This window comes from Phyllostomus hastatus, unplaced genomic scaffold (assembly GCF_019186645.2).
Source record: "Phyllostomus hastatus isolate PE091 unplaced genomic scaffold, TTU_PhHast_1.1 phas_contig_17, whole genome shotgun sequence".
In the NCBI taxonomy this organism is placed as follows: Eukaryota; Metazoa; Chordata; class Mammalia; order Chiroptera; family Phyllostomidae; genus Phyllostomus; species Phyllostomus hastatus.
In genome coordinates, this window is record NW_025333664.1 from 25,579,741 (window position 1) to 25,604,217 (window position 24,477).

A 24,477-nucleotide genomic window follows, 5' to 3' on the forward strand; every position below is an offset into this window, starting at 1 on the left:
CAGAGGCAACAGGTGTGGACTTGCCATTGCACGTGGAACAGCTGATGTAACTGGGGAGGACTTTCGGACTTGAGTGGCATAATAGTTGTTGTAAATAAGAAAACCCTCACAAGACTAGAGCATGTGATTTGACCAACACTATAAAAGCCAGAGGTAGAGGGGAGGGGAGGAAGCCGCTTTTAGGTAAAACATACACTCATCCCTCCAACTACAGTCCCCCTCCCTCTTCTTTCTCTACCCAGCCCTAAAGGCATTTGGCTTTCATACCTGGTAAGAGTCAATTCAGGCTTTTCCTAAATTTCAATTGCAAATATCCAACCTGTTACCTAAGAATCTTACCCAACTTGGGGTTTTCACAAGGAATAAAATGAAATAGAATACAATAATGAAAGTGCTTGGCATAAAATTGGGCAAAGGGTTAAGGAACATTCACTATTCTTAGGAAGGTCTATATATTTTCTATAAGGCACCAGAATATGCAATTGCTGTCAATGCTTAGTTACAGGGATTCTGATTCTGACTTAATAAACAATACTCCAGTAACAATCCCGAATGCAATGAGACTATGAGCCTGAATGTTCAAATAGAACAGCAAGGGCGGTTCCTCAGGGGACATCCAAGAGAGAATTCCTGCCCTAGGCACCTGACTTTTATGGTCTCTGCTCTTAGGACCCAGTGACCACGTGCTTGTAAACTGTACTTGTAATTTACATGTAGAACATGTGGCTGATCTCTGTGAGTATGGAAAGTTATACAAAACAGAATAGGAAGAAAAATAAATTTTAAAACTATACAATGGGAGCCCAAGTTGTTGTTGTTGTTTTTTTAAGGATACACACACACACACACTTAGAACATTTCTGGAAGGGTGGAAGGGTATATGAGAAACTTAATTATAGAACCTTGGGAAATGGGGTGGGGGAGCAAATGTTTACTCACACCAACCAAATGCCTACTTCTCACTGTGCACCCTTGTGCTCCCACCCGCTCACCACTGGCAAGATTATCCTTATAAAAAGGACCAAGTAATCTGGTTCGGCCAAAACCTTCTGGCCTGAGCTTTGCTTTGCAAACACTGCCTAGAATAAAGTTTTATATATTTCCTCACATCTTCACTGCCAAGGCCCAAGGACTTTCATTAATCTGCCAGACTCCCCAGCCTATCCTCCCCTTAACAAACATTCCTAACCTTGGAGGCTGCTTCAGGTCCCTTTTTTGGTCCCTCATTTCCTGAGCCCTAGTGTCTTTTACCCATGTGCACTCACTTTGTGGGAGATCACATCCAGCCTCATGGTTCTTAGATATCCCAACACTGACTTCCAAATTTCTACCTCCAGCTTAGACACCCTTCCTGAACTCCAAACTTGCACATTGCAATTGCCTAGTCAACAGCTCGACCTGAATTCTGAGCAGACATTTAAAACTTAACACATCCTTGCCCTGGCTGGCGTAGCTCAGTGGACTGAGCATTGGCCTGTGAACCAAAGGGTCACTGGTTCAATCCCCCCTCAGGGTACATGCCTGGGTTGTGGGCCAGGTCCCCAAAAGAGGGCGCCCAAGAGGTAACCACACATTGATGTTTCTCTCCCTCTCTCCTCTTCTCTAAAAATAAATACAGTCTAGGAAAAAAAAAAAAAACTTAACACATCCAAAGCTGAACTCATCTTCCCCAGTAAACTTGCTCTACCCACAGCCCTCTAAACAGCAGCTAATGGCACTTCCAGGCTTCTGGTTGAGCAATCCACCACCCCAGAGTAGAAGCATGACTGAAAGCAGTCTGACCTGCAATGTCAGTTATCTAAAAATGAAAGTAGTCCTGGGTATTGGCATCTGTGATATTATATAATCATTTAAACCTTTTCTGAAATATGTTTGAAGTTAATTCATTTAAGTGTAGGATTTGGATTTTGACATTTTAATTTCTTTTGAATTAAGTCACTTTTTGCAAGCTAGGTAACAGAATCAAACTAAGGCAATATAGTCCCCTAAGGATCCAGGCCAAATCTTCCAATCTTCAGCAGAATGACATCATAATACAAGGTACTAACAATGCGGTTATAAACTCTAAATAACAACCACTTATCTACCCTTTTCCTTAGAAAACAGCCATAAGTCCAGTCCTTAAAGGCATGATATACAGAACATCTTAATCTATAAAGGATAGAATTACCCAGTTTATATGGTGCCTAATGAATTGGTGAACCGGACCAGAGCTGGCCAAGGAGTGCTGAACAGGGGAAGTCTTTACATTTTGAAAACTTGCTCGGAGGTTTAAGAAAATTCCTGATTGCTCTTAATATTACAGATGCATCCACACTAAGATTTGATTTTGCCAGGGTCTTTCATTAGAACATGAAGTTAGCGCATAGGGGATGAGATACTTGGATATTTAAAATAAACTACTTAGTAGTGAGAAGTTTGACATACTGCTTTCTTCCATGTGCCACAAGAACAAACTGACAATAAAGGCTATTTAAAAGAAATGCTGAACTCCAAGAAGGGTGGTGGCAGCAACATTCTACTACAGAATAACCTCCTGTTTTCCCATACAATTAACATTGCTATTCTCCCATGATACAGACAGGATCCTGTGGAAAAACTGATCAGCTTTTTGTCAGGGCCAGGAGATGAAAAATAGAGCATGCCCTAATTAGCTAACTGTAAGCTCAGTTAAGTCTTTAGGATGGACCCATAAAACCTGGCTATGGTTTTGTTAAACATCTGCAAACTGCAGATTCCTTATCCTTTAGCCATAGTTTCTGCTCAGTATCTTAAAGCCGAGCTCAGTCATCAAAATCCGGAATGTCATCGTAGGAGTAACCCCGGTAGCCTTTGGATGCGTAGTAGGCGATGCGCAGGTGGTAAAACCCTGGCAGGAACACTAGGATGCCAATGATCAGGACAGGAACAGCCCGGTCTGCCCCCTGGTGGAAGAAAGAGGCAAATGCATTAGTATCACATAAATTATAAATTTTAAAATAAAATAACACATGGGTCCCATCCATAGATCAGTAAGTTAGACTTTTCAGAGTATTTTTCTTGGGGTAGCACACTACCTAGTGCAAAGGTTTACATCTTTTTCTTCTCCTGATTACCAATTGTAGAAAAACTGTGAAGGACTGCCCTGGCAGGGTAGCTCAGTTGGTTAGAGCGTCATTCTGATACGCAAGGGTTGCAGGTTTGATACCCAGGTCAGGGCACTTACAAGAAGCAACAATAAATGCATAAATAAGTGGAACAACAAATCAGTGCTTCTCTCCCTCTCTCTCCAATCAATCAATAAATTTTTTTTAAAACCTGCAAAGTGTCCTAGCTGGTGTAGCTCAATGGATTGAGCACTGGCCTGCGAGCCAAAGGGTCACTGGTTCAATTCCCAGTCAGGGCACATGCCTGGGTTGTGGGCCAGGTCCCCAGTAGGAGGCACAGAAGAGACAACCACACATTGATGTTTCTCTCCCTTTCTTTCTCCCTCCATTCCCCTCTGTCTAAAAAATAAAATCTTAAAAAATAAAACCTGCAAAGTACCTAAAATTATAACAAAAATATATTATCCATGTTCAACCACAGAGATTTTGGCTTATTTGCTTCTATTCCTTATTTAACATTTTTAGCTTTGAACACACTCTGTGCCTTATTTTTTGTCTCTTACAATAAGACATTGCCAAAATATTACTAAAAGCTTTTCACTGTGGGGTATGGAGGTAGAAGGAATGGGTGAAGTGGTCAAAGGCAACCGATTATGAAATAAACAAACCCTGGACATGTAGTGTAGACTATGGTGACTACAGTTATGAATGTGGTGCTGTATGTTCAAAAGTTGATGGGAGAGTCGGTCTTAAAAATCTCATCACACAAAAAAATGTGTAATTATGTGTGGTGATGGATGTTAGTTGGACTTATGGTGGTGATATTTTGCAGTAAGTACAAATTTTGAATCATGTTGTATACCTGGAACTAATATAACGGGTTTTTACATTTTTTATTTATTGATTTTATTTGTTGATTTTAGAGAGGGAGGAGAGAGAGAAACATCGATTTGTTGCCCCACTTATTATATGCATCCTTTAGTTGATTCTTGTATGTGCCCTGACTGGGGATCGAACCCATAACCTTGATGTGTTAGGACAATGCTCTGACAAAATGTGCTACCTGGGCAGGGTCATAATGCTTTTTGTTGTGTTGTTTAAACATTGAGTTAAACAGAAAATATCACACTGCAAACAAGTCCACTGATCTATTGGCTTAAAATGGACTGACAGCATGACCACATATAAAAGCTAAACGCAGCCCTGGCTGGTTTCACCGGTTCAATTCCCAGTCTGGGCACAAGCCTGGGTTGCAGGCCAGGTCCCCCGTAGTGGGGCGCATGGGAGGCAACCACACATTGCTGTCTCTTTCCCTCTCTTTCTCCTTCCCTTCCCCTCTCTCTAAAAATAAATAAAAGTCTTTAAAAGAAAAAAAGAGGTAAAGACAACATGCTGGTAGCAAATTCAGTACTTAGAGGCCTGAGCCAGGCTCTGAAAAATTTTCACCAGAAACAGAGGCAGCAGCCACTTGAACAGGAAGGAGGAGCCTTAAGAAAGTAAAAGAAGGCAGAGAAATAGACTCGTTTTGTGAACAGGGATGAAGGATAAAGGGACGAGAGGGTTGTATTTCCTGATGTTCTGGAAACATCAGAGCATGCCACATGAAGGTGAGAGGGTTAGAAGGGTGGGGTATTTTATTCAGGGAAAGGCAACTTTACAAGCATTTGCATGTTGTCTTGACACTCATCTCCTAGGGAAGCAGAACACGTCACTCACGTGTTGTGACTAAACTCCTACGTGAGCTGCTGGCCCCAGCCCTCGTCACCCTGGCTGAATACTGCAGAGATTGTGCCAGTAACCACTGCCCCTGTGGACTGTCTACTTTTAATGAGTGTGTAAAAGGGGAGCCATAGTGAGACCTTGGAACAAAAACACAGGGCTCTGGTGGGAAGAGGGTTTCCTCCTTCCTCCTGGTGTTGGAGGGTCCCTGAGGGAGAGGGGTTTGACATTGCTGGGTCCCTAGAGGTTTGCTGATGAGTTCATCAGCAAAGTCTTCTCTTTAGCCCTACCCTCCCAAATCCTCCCCCAAGGAGTCCTCAGAGTTCATGGGAAGGCCAACTGAGAAAAAAAAGAAATGGGGCAGTTTTCTTTCCATGGCACTTGTTACTGACCAGAGAGACTGCCTCCTCACACTCGTTTTAGACATCCAGAGCTTGTTCTTTAACCTGCAGCAGTGATTCTCCAATAAGGGGCAGAGCTGCGGAAAAGGGGCTCTCAAGCCTCTCTGAAGATGCTTTGTCAAGTACAACAAGCCCCTATCCCCCCCATCTGAGAATCTGCACATAATGACAGGAATTCCCGACAGGGGTGGGTTGTACATGTGAACAGCATCAGAGGCTGAACTAAGCTAAAAACCCCAAAATTACTTTTTCTGATTAAGAGTTAGTTACAAGCAAGTCATTTCTCCTGTAGCTAAACTCCACGACTAGGCTCCACGCTGCATATTCATCCACCCGTTTGCAGTAATCTGAGTGGATCGGAGAAACACAACTCTGTCCTCCTTAAGACAATTTCCAGAAGGACCAGCCTGTCCCAGTGAGGTACCTGATACAAGGATTAGCACAGGCCAGTCACTGCATCGTTTCTTAGAACTGGCTTTTCTCTGTTTCTTCCTCTTCGATACTGCACACAGGGTCTACCAACTTGTTATGAACAAGCATTAAACCTTTGAAATACTTGATGGGTCTTCACTTTTAGTGGCAGGGTGGCATCCTCATCACACACAGTCACGCTGTGGGGATGCTGCTGGAAAGCAGACGTGACACGGTCCATACATGGTTCACTCTCCCTCCTCGATGACTTTGTACAAATGCCCCGTGAGCTCCTGTGACAGGCATCATCACCTCTCTGGCATCCACGACAGCGCCCACACCTGCTGTCTGGGCCACGGTGGGCACCTTGGCGAGATCTCCATTGAAGAACCCAGCCCTGGCCAGAATGGTGTTTACGTCCAGCATAGGCACATGGGTCCTAGACACCAGGCTGGAGACCAGCTCATTGAAGGCAATGTGTCCATCAGGGCTGATGCCTCCAACAAACAGTTCAATCCCATCTACAATCTTGATCTTCTCTTCAAAGGCGTCACTCTCAGTCTGCTGGTGGGCTACATTACCATCCAGAATGTTGATGTTTTCTGGGTGAATATCAGTGTGCTTGAAGAAGTTTTTCCATGTAGAGAAGTGGTAACTCTCTGGATGGTCTCAAGGAAGATCCACATACTTGCCCATGTTGGCGATCTTCACATATTTGAAGCACAAGTCTCCATTCTTACAGTATTCAATCAGCTTCTTGTAGCAGCCAGGTGGGGTGCTCCCAATGGGGAGACGCAGGGTGAAGTACTTGTCTGGGTTAAACTCGATGATGCGGTTCCTGATGTATTTGGCAGCCCACTCACCAGCCTGAGAATAGTGGTCCAGGATGATGAGCTTCATCTTATTGCAGACACCTCCGCAGTGGCTGCAGCAATGGCGCAGGTCACGTGGCCACGGGTCAGGCTGTGCCTGGCCAAAACTAATAGATGTTAACGAACGGTGTGCAGCATTCCACTATAAAGGACGTACCACAGTTTTACTTAACCCCACCCCCACACTGCTGGATATTTTAGTTGTCTCTCACTTTTTGTGGCTGCACAGAACACCACACTAACTTCACTGTTTTCCTTGGCCTTTCAGGTTATTTCCTTATCCCATGAGCATGACACATAGGCCAAAGACAGAGGAATGGTGTTTGGTCTCTTTTATCAGGAGGGATTCCACTTTTGGGAGAATTCCGTTAGGACAGAGACTTTGTTCATCCCCATATCCCCAGCTGTGCCCAACATGTAGTAGAGGCTCCGTAAATGTGCTGAATGACTTCACCTTTACAAAACTGCTATGTCTGTCTAGGGTTTTTACATACAGTTTTAAATGTTTTATAGTTTAATTTATCCTCCTTTTTCTTTGTGACTTTTCCCATTGTTTGTAAATTTAGGGAGATTTCCTTCACCCAAAGAATTAAACTCAATCGATAAATCTCCTTTAAACACAAGGAAAGAGAAATTGAAGGGGGCTCCCTCAGGCCAAAGATGAACTATTTGAAAATAAAAAAGATAAAGTCTACAACTCTCACAATTGAACATGATTGGTGTGATGTCTGTTATCTTATTTTACATTTTCTACTTTTCTCCTTCTTTTATCTTTCAAAGGATTTTGACTATATCCCTAATGATATATATCCTAAGGATTCAAAGACTCATGAAGAAAACTTACTGTGCATTCAGCTTTCCTATATTTAGCATTTAATACTGCTATTGTTGTTTTGAAGCAATTATATAGAGAATAAGGCAAGTAATTATACAAATATCACTAGGATAGACATACACATATAAAAATTCTAATCTTAAATTTGCATTAGAACCCTGGCTGGTGTGGCTCAGTGGTTGAGCGCCAGCCTGTGAATCAAGGGGTCACTGGTTTGATTCCCAGTGTAGGGCACATGCCTGGGTCGCGGGCCAGGTCCCCGATGGGGGATATGTGAGGGGCAACCACACACTGATGTTTTTCTCCCTCTCTTTCTCTCTCCCTTCCCCTCTCTGAAAAATAAAATAAAATCTTTAAAAAAATTTGCATTAGAAATATTTGTAATTTTATATCTATATGGTATTTCTCTCCTTATATCTATATATTATTTTCCCTTGTTTTCTAAAAGATACCTATTTCCTGATTCTGTCATGGAAAAGACCTAGAAACAATGAAAACAGACCCCGGAGGCCGATCCAGGGAGCCAGGACAGACGTGGCACCAACTTTCCCACTGGGGCACCTCAAGATCTTTGAGGTCAAATTTCAGTGGCACGGTGGAAGTGGCTCATGCTAGATGAACTTGGATTCAGGATGACTGAAGAAAGTTGCACTTTTGCCTCCTCTGAGCCAAAAGCCAAAAGCTATATCTTGAATAGACTCCTTACTATACGATTGGGACTTATGCAGCATAATGCAATCAGAGTTAACTGAAGGCCCAGTCCTGAAGTCAGGTGTTCAAACTTAGACTGCACACCAAGTAAACATCTGGTGGCCACATAATTGTTTTAAATAGCTAAGGACTAAGGCAAATTAGATATATTTCTTAAAACCCATAAACAGCCATTTATTATGACATTGCTACTATTGTCGAGTCCAAAAATCATGCCCACAGATCCCCTCACCTGGTGGGTGTTGAAGAATAAGCATGAATTATGATCAAGACTACTTCAAAACAACCTAGACGCTGTTTAAGTGTCTATATGCAGCCCAAGAACCACCAAACACTACTTCAGGTTTCTAAAGTATCACAATGAAGCCCAACAGGAATTGTGACCAAACCCAAAATAAGAAGGCTTCTGATTCATGGGACAAAAGTCCTGGCTTTGTCAGTGGTCCCAGATATTCATAAACCTCGCCATTTCTCCCCCAACAGACCAGTACGTCTGTAGCACTACAAAGCCACGATAGCATTTTACTCCATTCAGAGCCTCTACCATTCAGGAGTCCTCCATGCCGGGTGTAGCTTTGCTCTCCCAAACTCTGAGAGTAAGGAAAAGGCCCAACATCTCAGAGGGAAAATCTGCTGACCTGCCACTACCTACCTCAGAGGAACTGTAGGAGAAGTTTGTTGTTGTTCAAAAGAAGAAATATGTGTTTTGTTAGCACTGAATAAAGTCTTAAAAAAACACAAAACAAACCCAAACCCTTTTCTTCTTCCTGCTGGAATCTGCTGTACTAGTTAGAAACATAAAACAATAGAGCCCTGGTTCACATTTTAAAGATCTCATGGCAAATTCCCACAAACCCTTCAGCTTACCCCTTTGCTGATGTAGCCTGCCAGCAGCAGGGAGCCTATGATAATGAGGAAGGTGCCAATCAAAAACAACACTGTAGCGAGTGCAATGGCCTTATATGGGATTTTAGGAGGGCTTTTCTTAAACTGGAAGAGAAACAAAGAAAAACAAGGAAGAGCATTATGACAATACTAGGGCTCAGACACTTTAAAGCAGGGAGGAAAATAAGAACTAATCTGAATGCTTCATGTGTCTTGAAGTAACTCCTACCACCCATTGCAGCTCCGGGAGAGGAAAGGAACAGGCAGGGGATGAAGCTCTAGTTATTTCTCTACCAAAGAGTCCTAGCAGAATGTTATTCTTTCTAATTCTAGTTTCCTTTCACAGAGCATGAAAAACTATTTTCCTACAAATAAAAAGACGCTTTATGGTTATTCATTGATTGGTCATGTATTTGTTAAGTGCCTGGCCCATGGACAGCTGTCCTAATCTATAGGGATTCAAGACTGAACATCATGCTCTGGAAAAGTAAAGAAAATAAATGATTTCTGACTTTCACAGTTAAGTCAGCACACAGTCAAAAGTTATAGAAACAGCTTTTTTTTAAAGCATTAGTTGCCTGCCCCATGGAGCAAGTAACCTGCCTTATTAACAAGTTCAATTCAAGGTTAAGATTCAAAAACAAACTTTCTAAGGTTTGGTTCACGGTTATATCTGACCTAACTGGTTAGAAGTTTTTCAGGTGTGTTTAAAAAAAAATCTCTGTCCTTCAAGTATGGGTCCAAAGAGCACAAAGAATAATCGATTTGTTTATATTTAAAAGGATGGCTCCTGCAATTTCCTCCTTGGCCCTGGTTCCACCTAAAGTACTCTGCTCTAAGGAGAAATGGGCAAAAGGAGATGCTACATCATTAAGTATTTTATAAAAAATGATTAGGGTAGAACACAAATTTAATAAATATTCTACTTTATTTACTGTTTGTCACAAAGAATGCCTTTAATACATTGGGTCTCATGACATCAGGAAGAAGGAAGATTTCCCCAATGTGCTGGTTTTAGCAGTTAGTTTCTCCCTTAAGAGATGAATTGGCTTTGACTAAATTCTAAACAAACCAATGACACAGTCCTTAAAAAAGCTCTACCTAACACAACACAATCTGATTATTTTTCAGGTAAACTAAATAAAATTTGCAATTGCTGGGCTCTGATGTTACAACTAAAAATTCTTAGAAAGGAGCAGTATTTACATTGTTTGAAACAGCTCCACCAAAGTCCCTCCTCCTGCAGCTATGGCTGAAAGGAGCTGGGTTTCTTTCCTGCTGCTCCCTCTAATCCCTAGGGACAGTTAGCAAAACCTCCACCTAGAAGGCCTTCCTGCTAATTCATCAGAAACAGAGCCAGCCACTCTCATCAGCATCTTTCCGCCCTTACCTGAAGGTCAATGTAGCCATCATCTGTGCTAGAGAGCCTTGAGTATTTCACTTTACTACTGGGTATTCCAGTAGCCAGGTTAGTACGAGATGGCATCATACACGCAGACACAGCTACAGGCTGAAAACAAAGAAAACTGTTATTGTCTGCAAGCAACAATGATGTTTTCTAGCCAATGAATTCAAGCCTCTCAGATGCAGTGTATTGGAGCTCTGGGCTGTGAGGACATACTAGCAATCAGCAGTTTAGGCTCCACTGCTCTTAGAACCTAAATTCTTTTAACAAAGTGAATGTGTTCTCATTATATATCCACTCTAGTTTGTCCTGGCAGAATGAGAGTCAAGACGTTGGCCAAGAACCAGAAATCATGTTTATCTTGCCTCCAGTGTTACCCTGCCTTCTAATTTTTCCAAAGTCACACAGGGTGGAAAGTGTTGATTTAAATCCAGGTTCATCTGACACCAAAGTCCATAGTATTGTTTGTCTCTTTTCCTTGCTTCAGAAAAAAGCAAAAGGAGCATATACTCAAGTGATTCTCTTATTTGCCAGGGAGGAAGGATAGAGAGGGTGGGGAATAACATTCACATCAACATTTTGCCTATTTCCCCAATGCATTCACAGGACTTGGTTCACAGCTTGGCCTCACGTCGTCGGCACCTCCAAGCCCAGCACAAGTAGCAGCCATCTGCAGATCTCTTTGTAGCTCATGTTGAGTGGCCCCAGGCAGAACACAGGTGGTAGCTGACTTTGGCTTGCACCTCCCAGGAGGCCCCAGAGCCAGTGCACCCAGTGGACAGCTTCTGACCATGTTGAAGCATCACCACCCAACCATCTCCACAAGTGACACACTCAAGGGGTAGACTCAGTGAGTACCAGAGACCTGCTGAAGTAAGTGGAGGGGGCCCCTGCACAGCTGCTTTCCGTGTATGGGTAGTCACAGCCAGTCACTGCAACTGATCAGCCTGAAGGTAAATCCCTCCCACTGACATGTCAGCAGCAATCAAGGCTCAACTACAAGAGGAGAGTGTACATAGCCCACATGAGGGTCACACTTTGAGTGCCCAGTTTGGGTGAAAGGGGAGGCTGTGCCATTGGACCCTACAGGACACCTACTACATTAGGCAACCCTACCAAGCCTGGGAGACATAGCAGCTCTACCTAATACTTAGAAACAAACACAGGTAGTCTGCCCAAATTAGGAGACGAAGAAACATGGTAAATGAAAGAACAGAACAAAACACCAGAAAAAAACAAAACAAAACAAAAACAAACTAGCCCCAACTGGTGTGGCTCAGTGGATTGAGCGCCAGCCTGTAAACCAAAGGGTTACTGGTTCTATTCCCAGCCAGGGTACATGACTGAGTTGCAGGCCAGGTCTCCAGTAGGACGCATACAAGAGGCAACCACACATTGATGTTTCTCTCCCTTTCTCCCTCCCTTCCCCTCTGTCTAAAAATAAATAAATAAAATCTTTTTTTAAAAAGACCTTCCCAGACAAGAGAAAGCTAAAGGAGTTCACCATCAAACCAATATTATATGAAATGTAAAAGGGTCTTCTTTAAGAAGAAAAAAAGATAAAAAATATGAAAAATATGGGAAATAAAATGGCAATAAATACATATTAACAATTGAATCTTAAAAACAAAATAAACAAGTAGAACAGAAAGAGTCATAGTCATAGGGACAGAGAACATTTTGACAATTGCCAGATGGGAGGGGGGCTGGTGGATGGGTGAAAAAGGTGAAGGGATTAAGTAGTATTAATACCACTTGTTACAGAACAACATGGGGATGTAAAGTACAGCATAGGGAACACAGTCAATAATATTTCAATAACTATGTATAATGTCAGATGGGTGCAACATTTATTGGGATGATTACTTAGTAAATTATGTAATGTCTAATTACTGGGGTATACAACTGGAACTATATAATAATGTATGTCAAATGTAATTGAAACATTAAAAATGATTTAAAATTAAAAATATTTTGTGTGCTTTTCCTCCATAAAGCCAGTTGTATAAATGAAAAGTAGTAAATCTATTTGATCATGAAGCTGTTTGATTTCTAAAAGTGAAACATATCTTTTAAAAGAGAAAATTAAACCCTGGCTGATGTGGCTCAGTGGATTGAGCACCAGCCTGCGAACCAAGGAGTTGCTGGTTCGATTCCTGGTCAGGGCACATGCCTGAGTTGTGGACCAGATCCCCAGTGCGGGGGTGGGTAGGGGGGAGCATGCAAGAGGCAACCATGCATTGGTCTTTCTCCCTTTCCTTCTCTCTAAAAATAAATAAACTTTTTTTTTGTTTAAAAAAGTAAATAAAAAAATAAAAGAGAAAATTAAGTATTTCAATAAGGGGAACAAAAACAAAAAAACAAAGAATGGCTTTCCTCTGGTATAACATTTTACAAATAATCATCATTATAACAACTGCAATTAGTGCTGGTTAGGCAGACTTAATCCCATATATTAATGAGTTGTTTTGAATGGCCTGCATTCAACCTAAAATAACTAGCATTATAAAGGAATTGGTGATAAATGCTCATGTCCCTTTTTAGTAATTAGTGGTTTAGATATCAAGTATTGAAAAAAGAGCATGCTAATTTATATGCCATCCTAAAAGGTGTTAAAGAACAAAACTCAACTAAGTAAATTTGAAAATCTAATTGGCTTTATTATTCTATTGATGAATCAGGCAGCATCCCATCTAGCAATCGAAAGGGAGTTAGGCGTTGTAGAAATTGGAAGGTTTTTATAGGCAGAAACGGGATGAAACTGCAATTAGGTTAGTTATTAAGTTTTGGTTTCGTGATATGGCTTAGCAAAAGTGACTCCATTTGGCCAATTTTTTTTAAACAAAGGGTTAGATTAAACTGAGTCAAATACTAGGGTTTATTTTATTTTTATTTAAGTATTTTTAGAGAGGGGAAGCAGGGAAGGGGCGGGGAGAAACATCGGTTGCCATTCTCTCGCCCCCAACCGAGGACCTGGCTCATAACCCAGGGAAGTGCTCTCTCTGATCAGGAATCAAACCCAACGACCTTTCGGTTTGCCGGAAGACGCCCAACCCACTGAGCCACACCAGTCAGTGCAAACACTAGGTTTTCAAATGTTGCGATCTGATTAGTTGGCAATAAATTTAATTCTATAAAACTTAAGGTCCAAACTACCTATATGAGAGGATTTACAATGGCACTTAATCACCTCTGATTTGTATTAGTCTTTTTAAGAACAAGTTTTGGACTTTGCCGTTAACTATTCACATACCCGCATCAAAACAAAAAAGTGCAGGGCATGAGGGAGAGTGGAGGGGAAGGCGGCTTATTGGTGGCAAGGCATGAGAATTCTAAAAGAGGAGAAAGCAAGTATGGAAATCGGTATTTTTGCAGTTCCAACAGGCTTTTTTCCCAGCTCCACTGCAACTCCAAAGTCCCCCTGCACCTAAATGTTGCAAGAATTTCAAAAGAATCAGCATCACTTAGCACAGTGCCTGGCACTGCGCGTCTGCACACACACTACTTTCCTGCCTGACTCCAGACCTCGCCAGGAAGAGAAGGAAGAACCGACACAAATTTAGACAGAAAACAAACAAAACTGGTTTCTGGAAAGAGGCCAGCCTTGCCGAGGCGGGCAAACACTCCACATGGAGGGCTCGGGGCTTGACTTGGGTTGGGAGCGTAGTCCCCGCCAGGCCGTGAGTCTGAAGGGCCACTTCTGCGCCCGCCCCACCTTGGCACCACTTACCCCAGCGCTGCACCAAGTCGTCCGCGCGCCGACGACAGCTCGTTCGCCGTTGGAAGCAGAGACGCTCTAGACATGCCTCACCTAACTGTCACCCTCCCCACCCCGCCCAGACCAGCTCAGAGCCGGAAATTGCGTAAGGGAAGGGGACATAACGAAAGTAGCGTCACGAGAGCGACGCCTTTCATCCCGCTTACAGGAAACGTGCTCTTTCAGCCCTGCCCCAGTGCTAGCAACTCCGGGGAGACAGCATTCTCCGGAGGCGCGCGGCCTGGGCTGGCTGCGGACCACGGCCACCTCCGCAGAAGAGACCGGTTCTCTAGGGTGCCCACCCCCCTGGGTGACACTAAGGCCCTGAGTAAGCAGTTTCTTTTCCTGACCCCTTAGGCAATGCAGGGAGCGCAGTAGTGCCCCTCAGAAAGTGGAAGCCGAGCGTCCCTAGGACGCTCAGTAGTCCTGGAGGTTCCAGTCTATTGCTCGGAGCAGCTAGCCTTTCACCAGGGGTATGCCGCCTTGTTCCCCATTCATTACCCCTGCAATTACACCTTGAGTGGCCACACTCTTGTGCTTCTTTCCCTCTTTTCAGTCCTTTCCGAGTTTAGAGGCTCGCCCACTTGGGATGTTACCACACGTGAGGCTTTTAAAAATCACCTTGAAAGGGCAACTGCGACCCATCGCCCCACCCACCCATGCAGTAGTCGGTTCCCTCCCGAATGGTACCCCTCTGAACCCACATCTTGGCATGCGTCTGCACACGGTCCACCTGAGCTACCTGACCAGGGCACGTGAAGCTTTTTTAAATGTAAGATTTATTAAGGCATAACTTACATACAATAAAGTACAATTGGACGAGGTTTAACAAATGCCGCCTTGAAACCATCACCAGTCTAGATAAAATATTTTCATTACCCCCAAAATTCCATCAGGCCCCTTTGCTGCAAACCTTCTTCCTCCCAGGCACACAGGTTAAATGACCCACTGGATACAGTGACTTCTAATACAGTAACTAGAACTCAGTCCAGGTACAACAAAGAAACTAGTCGTTTAATCCACCAAACAAAATAGAATAGGAAAACGAACTGTAATAAAGCAATTCTCAGTGTGTAAAATGCCAATTTGGAACTTTGTAGCACAACTGCTAGGAATGTTTAAACAGCCTTTATTTCACAACTGCTGGGCCTTTTCACTTTCCTGGTTGATTCCACCATTCATGAGATTTAAATCTTCACCTTTTAAGGAATTAAGTCCCAAATAAGGCTATTTATACCAAATAAATTTATTTTTTGCACAAACATATTCCTCGGACTCTATCACAGATCTAGTAAAACTTCAAAGATTCTTGTAAAAGGATCCCTAGGGCAAAGAAACTCTGCCCTGTAACAATGCTAGTCTCATAAAATCTTTTGAGATGATTTTTCCTAACAACAAAATAATGAAATATATAGAATTTGCTGTATTGCCATTCATTTCTTAACCTAAAGAATACAAAAATAAGTTTGGCAAATGAACCCTCCAAAATATCTTATCACCCACTGCATTTGAAGTACTTTCTATGGCTCTAATGTATTTATACCTGGCTGCTCTAGACTGAAAAACAAAACCCAAACACATTTATACAGGATAGCATTAGCTGTGAATTTGCTAGAATACTTGTGACTTGGTTCAAATGAAGGCACTATCCTCTGATGTTTGAAATTCAAATAACTTTTATTTAAATTGAAAATACAATTCTGAAAACTGTACTAATAGTTAAAACCCTTTCTTATAAAAATCCTAAAGAGTATTTCTCGATACAGCAGTAGTTCTAGGTTAAGATCAGATCTGACTTGAGACTATCCTTTAAATTGTAGAGAGAATGAAGAAAACAGGTTATTTACAGAGAACATTATCTACATATGTACTCAGGTACAAATTTGGTGATAGAAAAAACTTTAAGGGCATGTTGGAATCTCAGAAGCAGTTCTTGAAGGGCTTAGTTTTATTTTCTTAGACTTTGGAATCGCCTAAGATCCTTCTTCATCCTCAATCTTGGGAGCCAAGTAGTATTTTAAATGTCCCATATCAGCAATTTTATACTCTACAACTGGAAGACAAGAACACAGTTAATTATTGAGACATACTACATACATTACCTACAAAAAATAACACAACAAATTTATTATCTTACCAAGGGGCACATCTGCAGACATACTGAGTGTTACTGTAGGAGAGAGTGGAGTAGCTTTTGTAAAGAAGTTCAGATACCTCAGTGCAAAAGTTAGCTGAACTGGCTCATTCATCTCTATGCTAACCTAAGGGAGAAAACAAAAGATTCATCATACTGAAAAAACATCAAGTTACAACCTGTTAGTTTACAACATACATTTTTAAAAAACCCTTTACTGATTACTGTGGAGGGTGCTATGAGACTAATTTTGAAAACAGGTTGATAGAGCAAAAGAACCAAGTATTCAGCCTGCCTTTCTGTATATGAATGAAATCTCAGGTAACCAAATTATGTGATAAGAGCTTCTCTTTATGAAATGTTTCTAATATGTAAACCAGCTAATAAAGGAAGAATGAAATATATATATATATAAATATTTTACAACTATGCAAAACCCAATGACTTAATGAATCTAGACATGACTATTATGGGTGCTTAAATGACAAGGTATTCATTCAGATACCTCATGACTCCTACTAGGAATACACACTACCATGTATTATGTATTCTTGCTCTCCCACCACCAAAACAAAGGACCTGATTATCACCAAGACTAAAGAGCTATAGCTATTAGCATATAGGAAATACAAGGCATAGGAACAAACTGATATAAGCAATACAACCGGCAAAGCCCAGACTGTGGGAAACTCAATGATAAATGACCTAGTTTCTTCAAAAAGTGAAATTGTAATGGAGAGGCCAAAACAAACTGAAGAGAACCAATTGACTGACAGAAATTTAAGGGTTATATCAACCAACTGCAATGCAATGTATGAACATTCTTAAAATTCCGATTCAAGCAGTTCTGACATGACCAAGGAAATAGGAACACTAAAAAATTCCTTAATATTGAATAGTTTTCTTAGATGTGGTAAATTTTAATGTTTATACTTTGACTATTATTAAAATATTCATGGATGACCCTGATCAGGAAGTTCACTTAGAACAGAGGCTTCAAACCCATTTTCACTGGGGGCCACATCAGCCTCGAGGTTGCCTTCAAAGGGCCGAATGTAATTTCAACTCCTTAACAGTTAAGGAGTAGTTGCATTTATACAGTCCTAAAATTATTTTAGCCCTTTGAAGGCAACCTCGAGGCTGATGTGGCCCCCGGTGAAAATGAGTTTGACACCCCTGACTTAAGAGTGTTGCCCCAATATGCCAACATTGCAGGTTTGATCCCAGATCAGGGCACACTCAAGAATCAACCAATGAATAAGTGGAACAACAAATCAGTTTCTGTCCCCCACCTCCCCCTGCCAAAATCAACTTTACACACACACACACACACACACACACACACACACACGTATATATTGAACTAATGTTAAGAGGTTTTTAAAAAATTGAAGTTGCATGGGGAGTGAAATGTAATTTAGGAGGCATATAAAAGTTGGCATTAGCCCCTCAGCTTTTGTTATTAGTATCATTTTTAAAAAGTCTTTATTTGAAACATCCACAGAATCTTTCTGCTAATATCGAAGAATCCATAACATATTAAATTCACACTGCAGAGAGAATATATGAATGTACATTACCATGCTGTGCATTAGAATTACGGTTATGAGCCTATTTAGGTCGTGTATAGAACATGTTCATTTAGTGTGGCAGTATTTTACATTGAATAAGTGAAATAAATTAGTAGTAAAAAACAAACCTTTTCTTACATATTGTCAGCTGTACTGTTGGGCATTGAATATATAAAAAAATTGAGTTTACCTTCATTTAAACTGTCGGTTGATTACTCAAGCAAGGGACAAGAAAATAATATCTAATTACTATAAGCTTAAATATGCCAGATACTGTATTAAGCACTTTGAATGTTATCATATTTAATCCTAATAATCCTATGAGGTTATTAGGTGCTTTAGTTCTAGTTTTTATAGTCAACTGATTGTTCATAGGCTAGGAAGTAAAGTTATTTTTTAGTACAATTACCAAATAGTAGTTTAAAAATATTCTAAGAATCTAAACAAAACAAAAAACAACCTGCCTTGATTATCAGAAAACCTTAATTTAACGATATTTAGGAATTAAGGGTATTATTTTTTGGTTAAATGTAGATTATACCAGAGCTCATGACAGCTAGATTTTTACCCCTAACTAGATCCTCCTGTTGAGGTGTCCTATGCTCAACAGTTATTTGTTACAAGCAGAATAAACACCTCCAGAAAGCTAAAGGTAGACACCTAGCTTCCCAATCCAATCCTTGAGTATGTGTGTAGGTTTGATACAAACACACTATTCTGTGATTTATAAAGGAAGCACTGAACTTGCACCCTCTGCTCACAAATTTTAACAATGCAATTGTCTATTTTTTCCTTAGTTTCCTGTAATTTTTAGCAATTATCTTGCTATAGACGGAATATTTTGTTTTCCTTTCCATTCATATTAAAATTGAATCCCCAATATGATGGTATTCAGAGGTGGGGCCTTCACGAATAGTATTATGCCCTTATGAAACAAAGAAATTTCCATTGCTCATAAGCCACCAGTTTATGGTATTTTGTTATAATAGCCCAAACAGACTAACACACAACCCATTATTTAAGCAGTATTACAATTCTCTTCAAAGTAGTTTGTTTACTTTAAAATTACTTACAGCTTCCTCTTCTTTATCGACATTACTTGTTTGTGACAACTTGATATTTCCATTTCCAAGTTCCCCACTTGCAGAAAACTTCACTCCGTCTTTCGCACAGGAAATTACAACAGCATCTCCAATATGACTGAGATCTCGGCATATACGTGCAAATTCGCCAGAAGGCATCTTTACTACACAGCTATACTCTTGTTCCTAAGAAACAAAAAACTTAAAAAGATCAGTTGCTGAAAATGAAAGATTTGGTAGGTACCCTCACCTTTTTGTAAGATTTATTTTTAGACAGAGGGGAAGGGAGAGAGAAAGAGAGGGAGAGAAATATCAATGTGCAGTTGCCTCTTGTATGCCCCCCCTACTGGGGGACCTCACCTATAACCCAGGCATATGCCCTGAGAATCGAACTGGCAACCCTTTGGTTTGCAGGCCAGCACTCAATCCAATGAGCCACACCAACCAGGATGATGCCCTCACTTTCTGAAGAAATCAGCATCTACATCAGAACTCAGAATTCTAAGATTTTTTTTTATTATGCCGAGATATCACTATTGTGTGACTTATACTCCAACCATTCAAAATAATAAATGCAGATCTAAAACAAGTATGTTGTAAGAATAATCACACCAAGGAAACAAATTTAAACCTTGAACAGTAATATTTAGGAAACTAGAGCCTCTGCAAATCAACCTCCAGGGCTAAATCCAGAGGACATTAGAGTATGGTATAGGAACTCTAATGGGCACAAAGGCCTACCTGCTTTCCAAAATAAAATATATTAGGCATTTTAAACATCACAACATTACCTCTCTCCTTTAATGCTGATAAACTTAATCTAATAAATTTCTGCCACCATAGCTCTACAATCTACTAAAAAACAAACAGGAATTCTAGGAATAATAAAAAGATGTCCAAATGTAAACATGCACTTCACAACAATAAAGTCAACTAATGAATGATCCAATTTTTTAGAGTAGTCTAACATATTTTAGATAACCATCATGTACAGTACACTCAGTCAGAAGCTGATACTCACTGGTATTCCAAGTTGTTCAACATCTAAATCCATTAACTTCATTTCATAGTCTGAAACCTTTTCTTGATCTACCAAAAGAAAGCAAATATTGTTGAATAAAAGCATGTAAACTTACAACTATGAAGTAAATTTTATAAGCATCACAAACATTACTGATGCTGAAATTTTAATTTTCTGCAGCATAACTCAGTAGATTATAACCTACTTGGGGCTTCGAATACTAGTGCCAATGTGTCCGCGTTATCTTCAGCCCTTAGGGTAATGATGTCTTCATTGCCAGCACATTTTAGTATTTTGGACATGCTAGAAAATAAGACACAGGGTTTAAAAATCAACACTATCTTCTGAAGACTGTTAGATTTCTAAGCAATTAAAACAAGGAGTTACCACTTTTAGCCATTAGGCTGCCTGATGAATTGGCAAGTAGGTAAACCTGCTACAGGGGGATGTGTAAACCGGTCCAGCCATTTTGGAAAGCAATCTGGCATTAAGTACTTAAACCAAAAACCTCATACCCTACCACCACCAATTCCACTCCTGAAGGTAAAGAACAGCATTTCCCTTTAAATGTTTAAAATTGATTTGTGAGAGAGACCAATTTGTTGTTCCACTCATTTATGCATTCATTAGTTGTTTCTCGTATGTGCCCTGACTGGAGATAGAACCTGCAACCTTGGCCATCAGGATAACAAAGAGCATCATTTTCTGAACTGAAAATCCCTTTAGTGATTAAGGAAATTATTAGGCCGCGACGACCATTAAAAACTATTACATCTGTTAGAAGACAATGCATGTAGTATGGGTTACTATTTTCCGTAAGTTTTTAAAAACTTAAACACGCATATGTACTAGATAGTGGTCAAAAAGTTGAAAGCCACTGCCCCGAAGTATTCCCTCAAGTCCAAAAAAGTGCTCACTGCAACTTTGCAATAAAAGGCTGGAAGCCGATTGACTGGTGACCCGCCGTGGACCAGACTGGCATTTCAGCAGGCAAAGCCACCGCGTGGCCATCCAACCACAACCGCCACGGCCGGGCTGGGCGGGCGAAGCGGCCCCAGGGCTCCACAGAGTTGAGGGGTGGGCTGGAGACTCTGACACAGGCCTGGCCACTCCACCGGGTGCTAATCTCTGGGTGCTGGCCAGGCGTGCGCCCAGGGCCGCGGAGCCTTCTGTCCCTGTCCCTTCCCGGGACGGTCGGAGGCGGCCACCCCGGGTGTGAGAAGCGTGCAGTCGACCGCTGAGCTGTCATCTCCCCGCGTAGCTGGTCCCCTCTGCACTGTGCAACTATGCATCGTCGTCACTACCTGCACTGTGCTAGGTAGATGCCCTCGGCTTTTCCCCGGGGGGCGGGGGGTGCAAGTGAAGGGGCTTTTTACACAGACCTTTTTACTCTTGGTTGATTGGGGGGGGGGGGTTGGTTCTAGGGTCATACAAGCTCTATCCCAAAGCAAAACCCAAATGTTAATAAATAACGTTTGTCTGATGCAAATACCAAAGATGACTTCTGTCCTGCAGAACCTTAGACTCGCGTGTTAAGTACAATTACCCAGCACTCGCATTAGTCTAGCCTCGGTGATTCCAAAGCTTAGATATATATTTTGGTATATTTCTGGAATATTAAAAAAATGTCGTTTAACTTGTCATTTGTCTAGTGTAAAGTCATAGCATGGAGATAACTGAACTGCCCTATTTTTATCAGTTTGAAATAATAGTATTTTTGTATGTTCGGGGTGTGTCTATGTATGTGTTAACATAACAGTTTTCACTGCCTGGGTGTTCACAGTAACAAGGACAATGAAAGCCTAGGTGTACTTACTGTTCAGTAATAAACTTCCACCGTTTAAAAAAAAAAGGCCGGAAGCAACCTATTGACCCTAAGAGAGTAGGGAACACCGTAAAGTGGTTAAAGTCATCCATGACCAAGGTTTCTCATCCAAGGCTGCCGGCATCTAATGACCAAGAGAGCTCTGTTTTCCTAGTAGCCCGGCGAAGCCAGTCATTTTCCCGCCACCCCGCCCCCCACTTTGTGACTTTGGCGCGGAAAAAGTAGGTTCGCGCCACAGCTAGCGCGGGCTTTTGGAAGCGCGCGCTCCGCTAAGTCCCGCCCCCCGGCACAGCAGGCCAACGAAAAGGCGCGGTGACCCACACCAGCCAATGAGGTCCCGCCTCGGAAGAGCTCCCGCCAGGGGCCGGGAAAGAGTGAGCGGACCGGGGCCTGGTTCCCCACCGTCCCCCGGGCTAACCTGGTGAGGTTCACACCCATAGCCAGGTTGCGGTCGCAGCGGTATGTGTCGAATCCCTCGGAGCGCAGGGTGAGCTGCACTAAAGACACGTGGGACGAGTCCATGCTCTGCAGATTGACGCCGCTCGAGCTGATATCCCAGCAGGCCTCATTGATGAGATCTTTAAGCGCCTCCAGCACCTTTTTCAGGATGGAGCCCTGGACCAGGCGCGCTTCGAACATGGTGGCGGAGTGGCAACGACGCGGCTACAAATGAAGGGAAGGAGGTATAGCTGGCTTGCGCTTCACAGAACGAGAGCGAGCAGGCAGCGCCTGAGCTAAAGAAAGAACACCACAGCGTCCAGCCGGCAACCGTGCAATACCGCCGAGTCTGCGAGCCCAACCTCTCCGTCCCTACGCCCCGTGACCTGACGTCACCACGCTGCCCCGCCTATACCTGGGTAGAGAGCCAGGCCCAATCCTATGCTTTATACCCGCTAGGCCCGCCCCCCGCTAACACCCATTGGATTATGAGGGACCCCGAGCGAGACAGGAAACGCTGGGCCTTCCGGGGGCGGGCGGAACGGCTTCTGGCGGAACTCCTACCCTTTTCGTCACTTACCCAGTCTGAACGCTGAACAAGTTGGAGCGTTAGTGAGCCCCAGGCCTGGCGTCTCTGAGCTCCAGGTTCGTGGTACCTCCTCAGCCTCCCGCTTCGAGGATAGAAAGTTGCCAGCCCCGAGAGTAAAAGTAAAACGCAAATCAAGACTATCGGGAGGGAAAGCCACCTTGTAGCCTGAAGAGAACTGCTTTAAGTGCACACTTTATTTTTGTTGTAGAAGTGACACGTTCCTAAAAGTCAAAAGATAAAGAGGTGTACAGTTATACAACAAAATTAACTCCCACCATTGTCTCTTAACACGCGCCCCCCACATGCCAAGCTCCTATCAATCATTTCTGTGTACAGCATTATAAGCTTTTTTCTATGCAAATACATTTTTTGAAGAGAAATATGAGTTCATATCGCAAACACTTATGCAGTGTACTTAATAAAATATATTTATTTTATGCCATGTACGCATTTCCTATGTGAGTACTTTTTAAAAACTATTTTAAAAAGAAGGCGTAACAGGCGTACTTCGAAGATAGTGCGGTTCTTTCCAGACCACCGCAATAAAGGTAGACAGGTGGTAAAGAGAGTCGTGGTCTTTTTGCTAGCAGACGGAGGGTCTTGCCTTCAATTTATAAAAATCACTACACCTTTGGAGCCCAGTAAATCGAAGCGCAATACATGAGATATACCTGTATCTTACATTTGTAACATAATTTACCAATTTCATGTAATTGCAAACACCTTTGGGTACTTAAGTGATTTTTGTGAGATCAACTCCTTGAACTAGCATTGCTGGGTGGAAGAGCATACACATTAAATATTTGATTAACGCTACTCAATTGAGCTCTAAAAGATTGCAATTTACATTCCAGCTAAGACTATGAACATGATCATTTCCTCTGATTTTTCTAACTATTGATATTAGCAATCTCAGTTTTAAATCAGTGCTTTTAAATTTGTGTGAAAATTCAATTTGCATATTGAAAGTGTTACTGATTGTACATTTCTCACATTTCTTGACCATTGCATGTTTGTATTTTTCCATTAAACTTCTTTTTCTTATTGTTTAAAAGGAGCACTTTACATAGTAATCATTTTCATAGTATATATTCTTCCCCTGGCTTTGTTATTTCTCTTTTGTATTCACCACAGCATTTCCATTTAGTTGCATTTGATATCCTATCTTGGACTATAGAATTCTTTAGTTTTTCTATGTATCGAGGTGTGGATTTAGCTTTATTTATCATGTTCAGGGAATTTTGTGTTCCTGAATCAGCAGATTCATGCATTTCATCAAGTCTAGAATATTCTCAACCCTTACGGTTTCAAATATTGCCTTTTCCCTACTCTATTCTTTCCCTCTCACATTTCTATTAGATACATATATTTCACTGAACTTAAGAGTGATACTTTCAGTTGTAAAATGTGCTATTATTTTATTTAGCACATTAAAGAAAAAAATGTCAAATTAAAAAAAATATACAGCCCTGGCTGGTGTGGCTCAGTGGGTTGAGTGCCGGCCTGTGAATCAAAGGGTCACAGGTTCCATTCCCAGTCAAGGGCACATGCCTGGATTGTGGGCCAGGTCCACACAATCACGCCCCCACAAGTAAGGGGGTGCGTGAAAGGCAACCATACAGTGATGTTATATCATATAACATCTCGCTCTCTTCTCCTTTCTCTATAAATAAATAAATAAATAAATAAAATCTTAAAAAATATATCATATACTACTCCTGTACATACATTGAAA

At 41.7% G+C, this 24,477-nt stretch overlaps 2 protein-coding genes and 1 pseudogene across 2 annotated transcripts; all 3 read right to left on the reverse strand.

The window, feature by feature from the left end:
* Positions 1–1,899: 1,899 nt before the first annotated feature.
* Positions 1,900–14,183, reverse strand: TMEM230 (transmembrane protein 230). The gene is made up of 4 exons (XM_045833586.1): positions 14,056–14,183; positions 10,311–10,430; positions 8,903–9,025; positions 1,900–2,924 (listed from the first exon to the last, which is right to left on the reverse strand). The coding sequence occupies exons 2-4, from the start codon at positions 10,407–10,409 to the stop codon at positions 2,784–2,786; spliced, it is 363 nt and encodes a 120-aa protein (XP_045689542.1). The 5' UTR covers positions 10,410–10,430; positions 14,056–14,183; the 3' UTR covers positions 1,900–2,783.
* On the reverse strand, positions 5,672–6,517 carry LOC123814939 (annotated as a pseudogene).
* Positions 14,184–15,740: 1,557 nt separating the features above from the next.
* On the reverse strand, positions 15,741–22,542 carry PCNA (proliferating cell nuclear antigen). The gene is made up of 6 exons (XM_045833704.1): positions 22,134–22,542; positions 20,096–20,193; positions 19,891–19,958; positions 18,861–19,055; positions 16,220–16,343; positions 15,741–16,135 (listed from the first exon to the last, which is right to left on the reverse strand). The coding sequence occupies exons 1-6, from the start codon at positions 22,352–22,354 to the stop codon at positions 16,056–16,058; spliced, it is 786 nt and encodes a 261-aa protein (XP_045689660.1). The 5' UTR covers positions 22,355–22,542; the 3' UTR covers positions 15,741–16,055.
* Between the last annotated feature and the right edge of the window lie 1,935 nt (positions 22,543–24,477).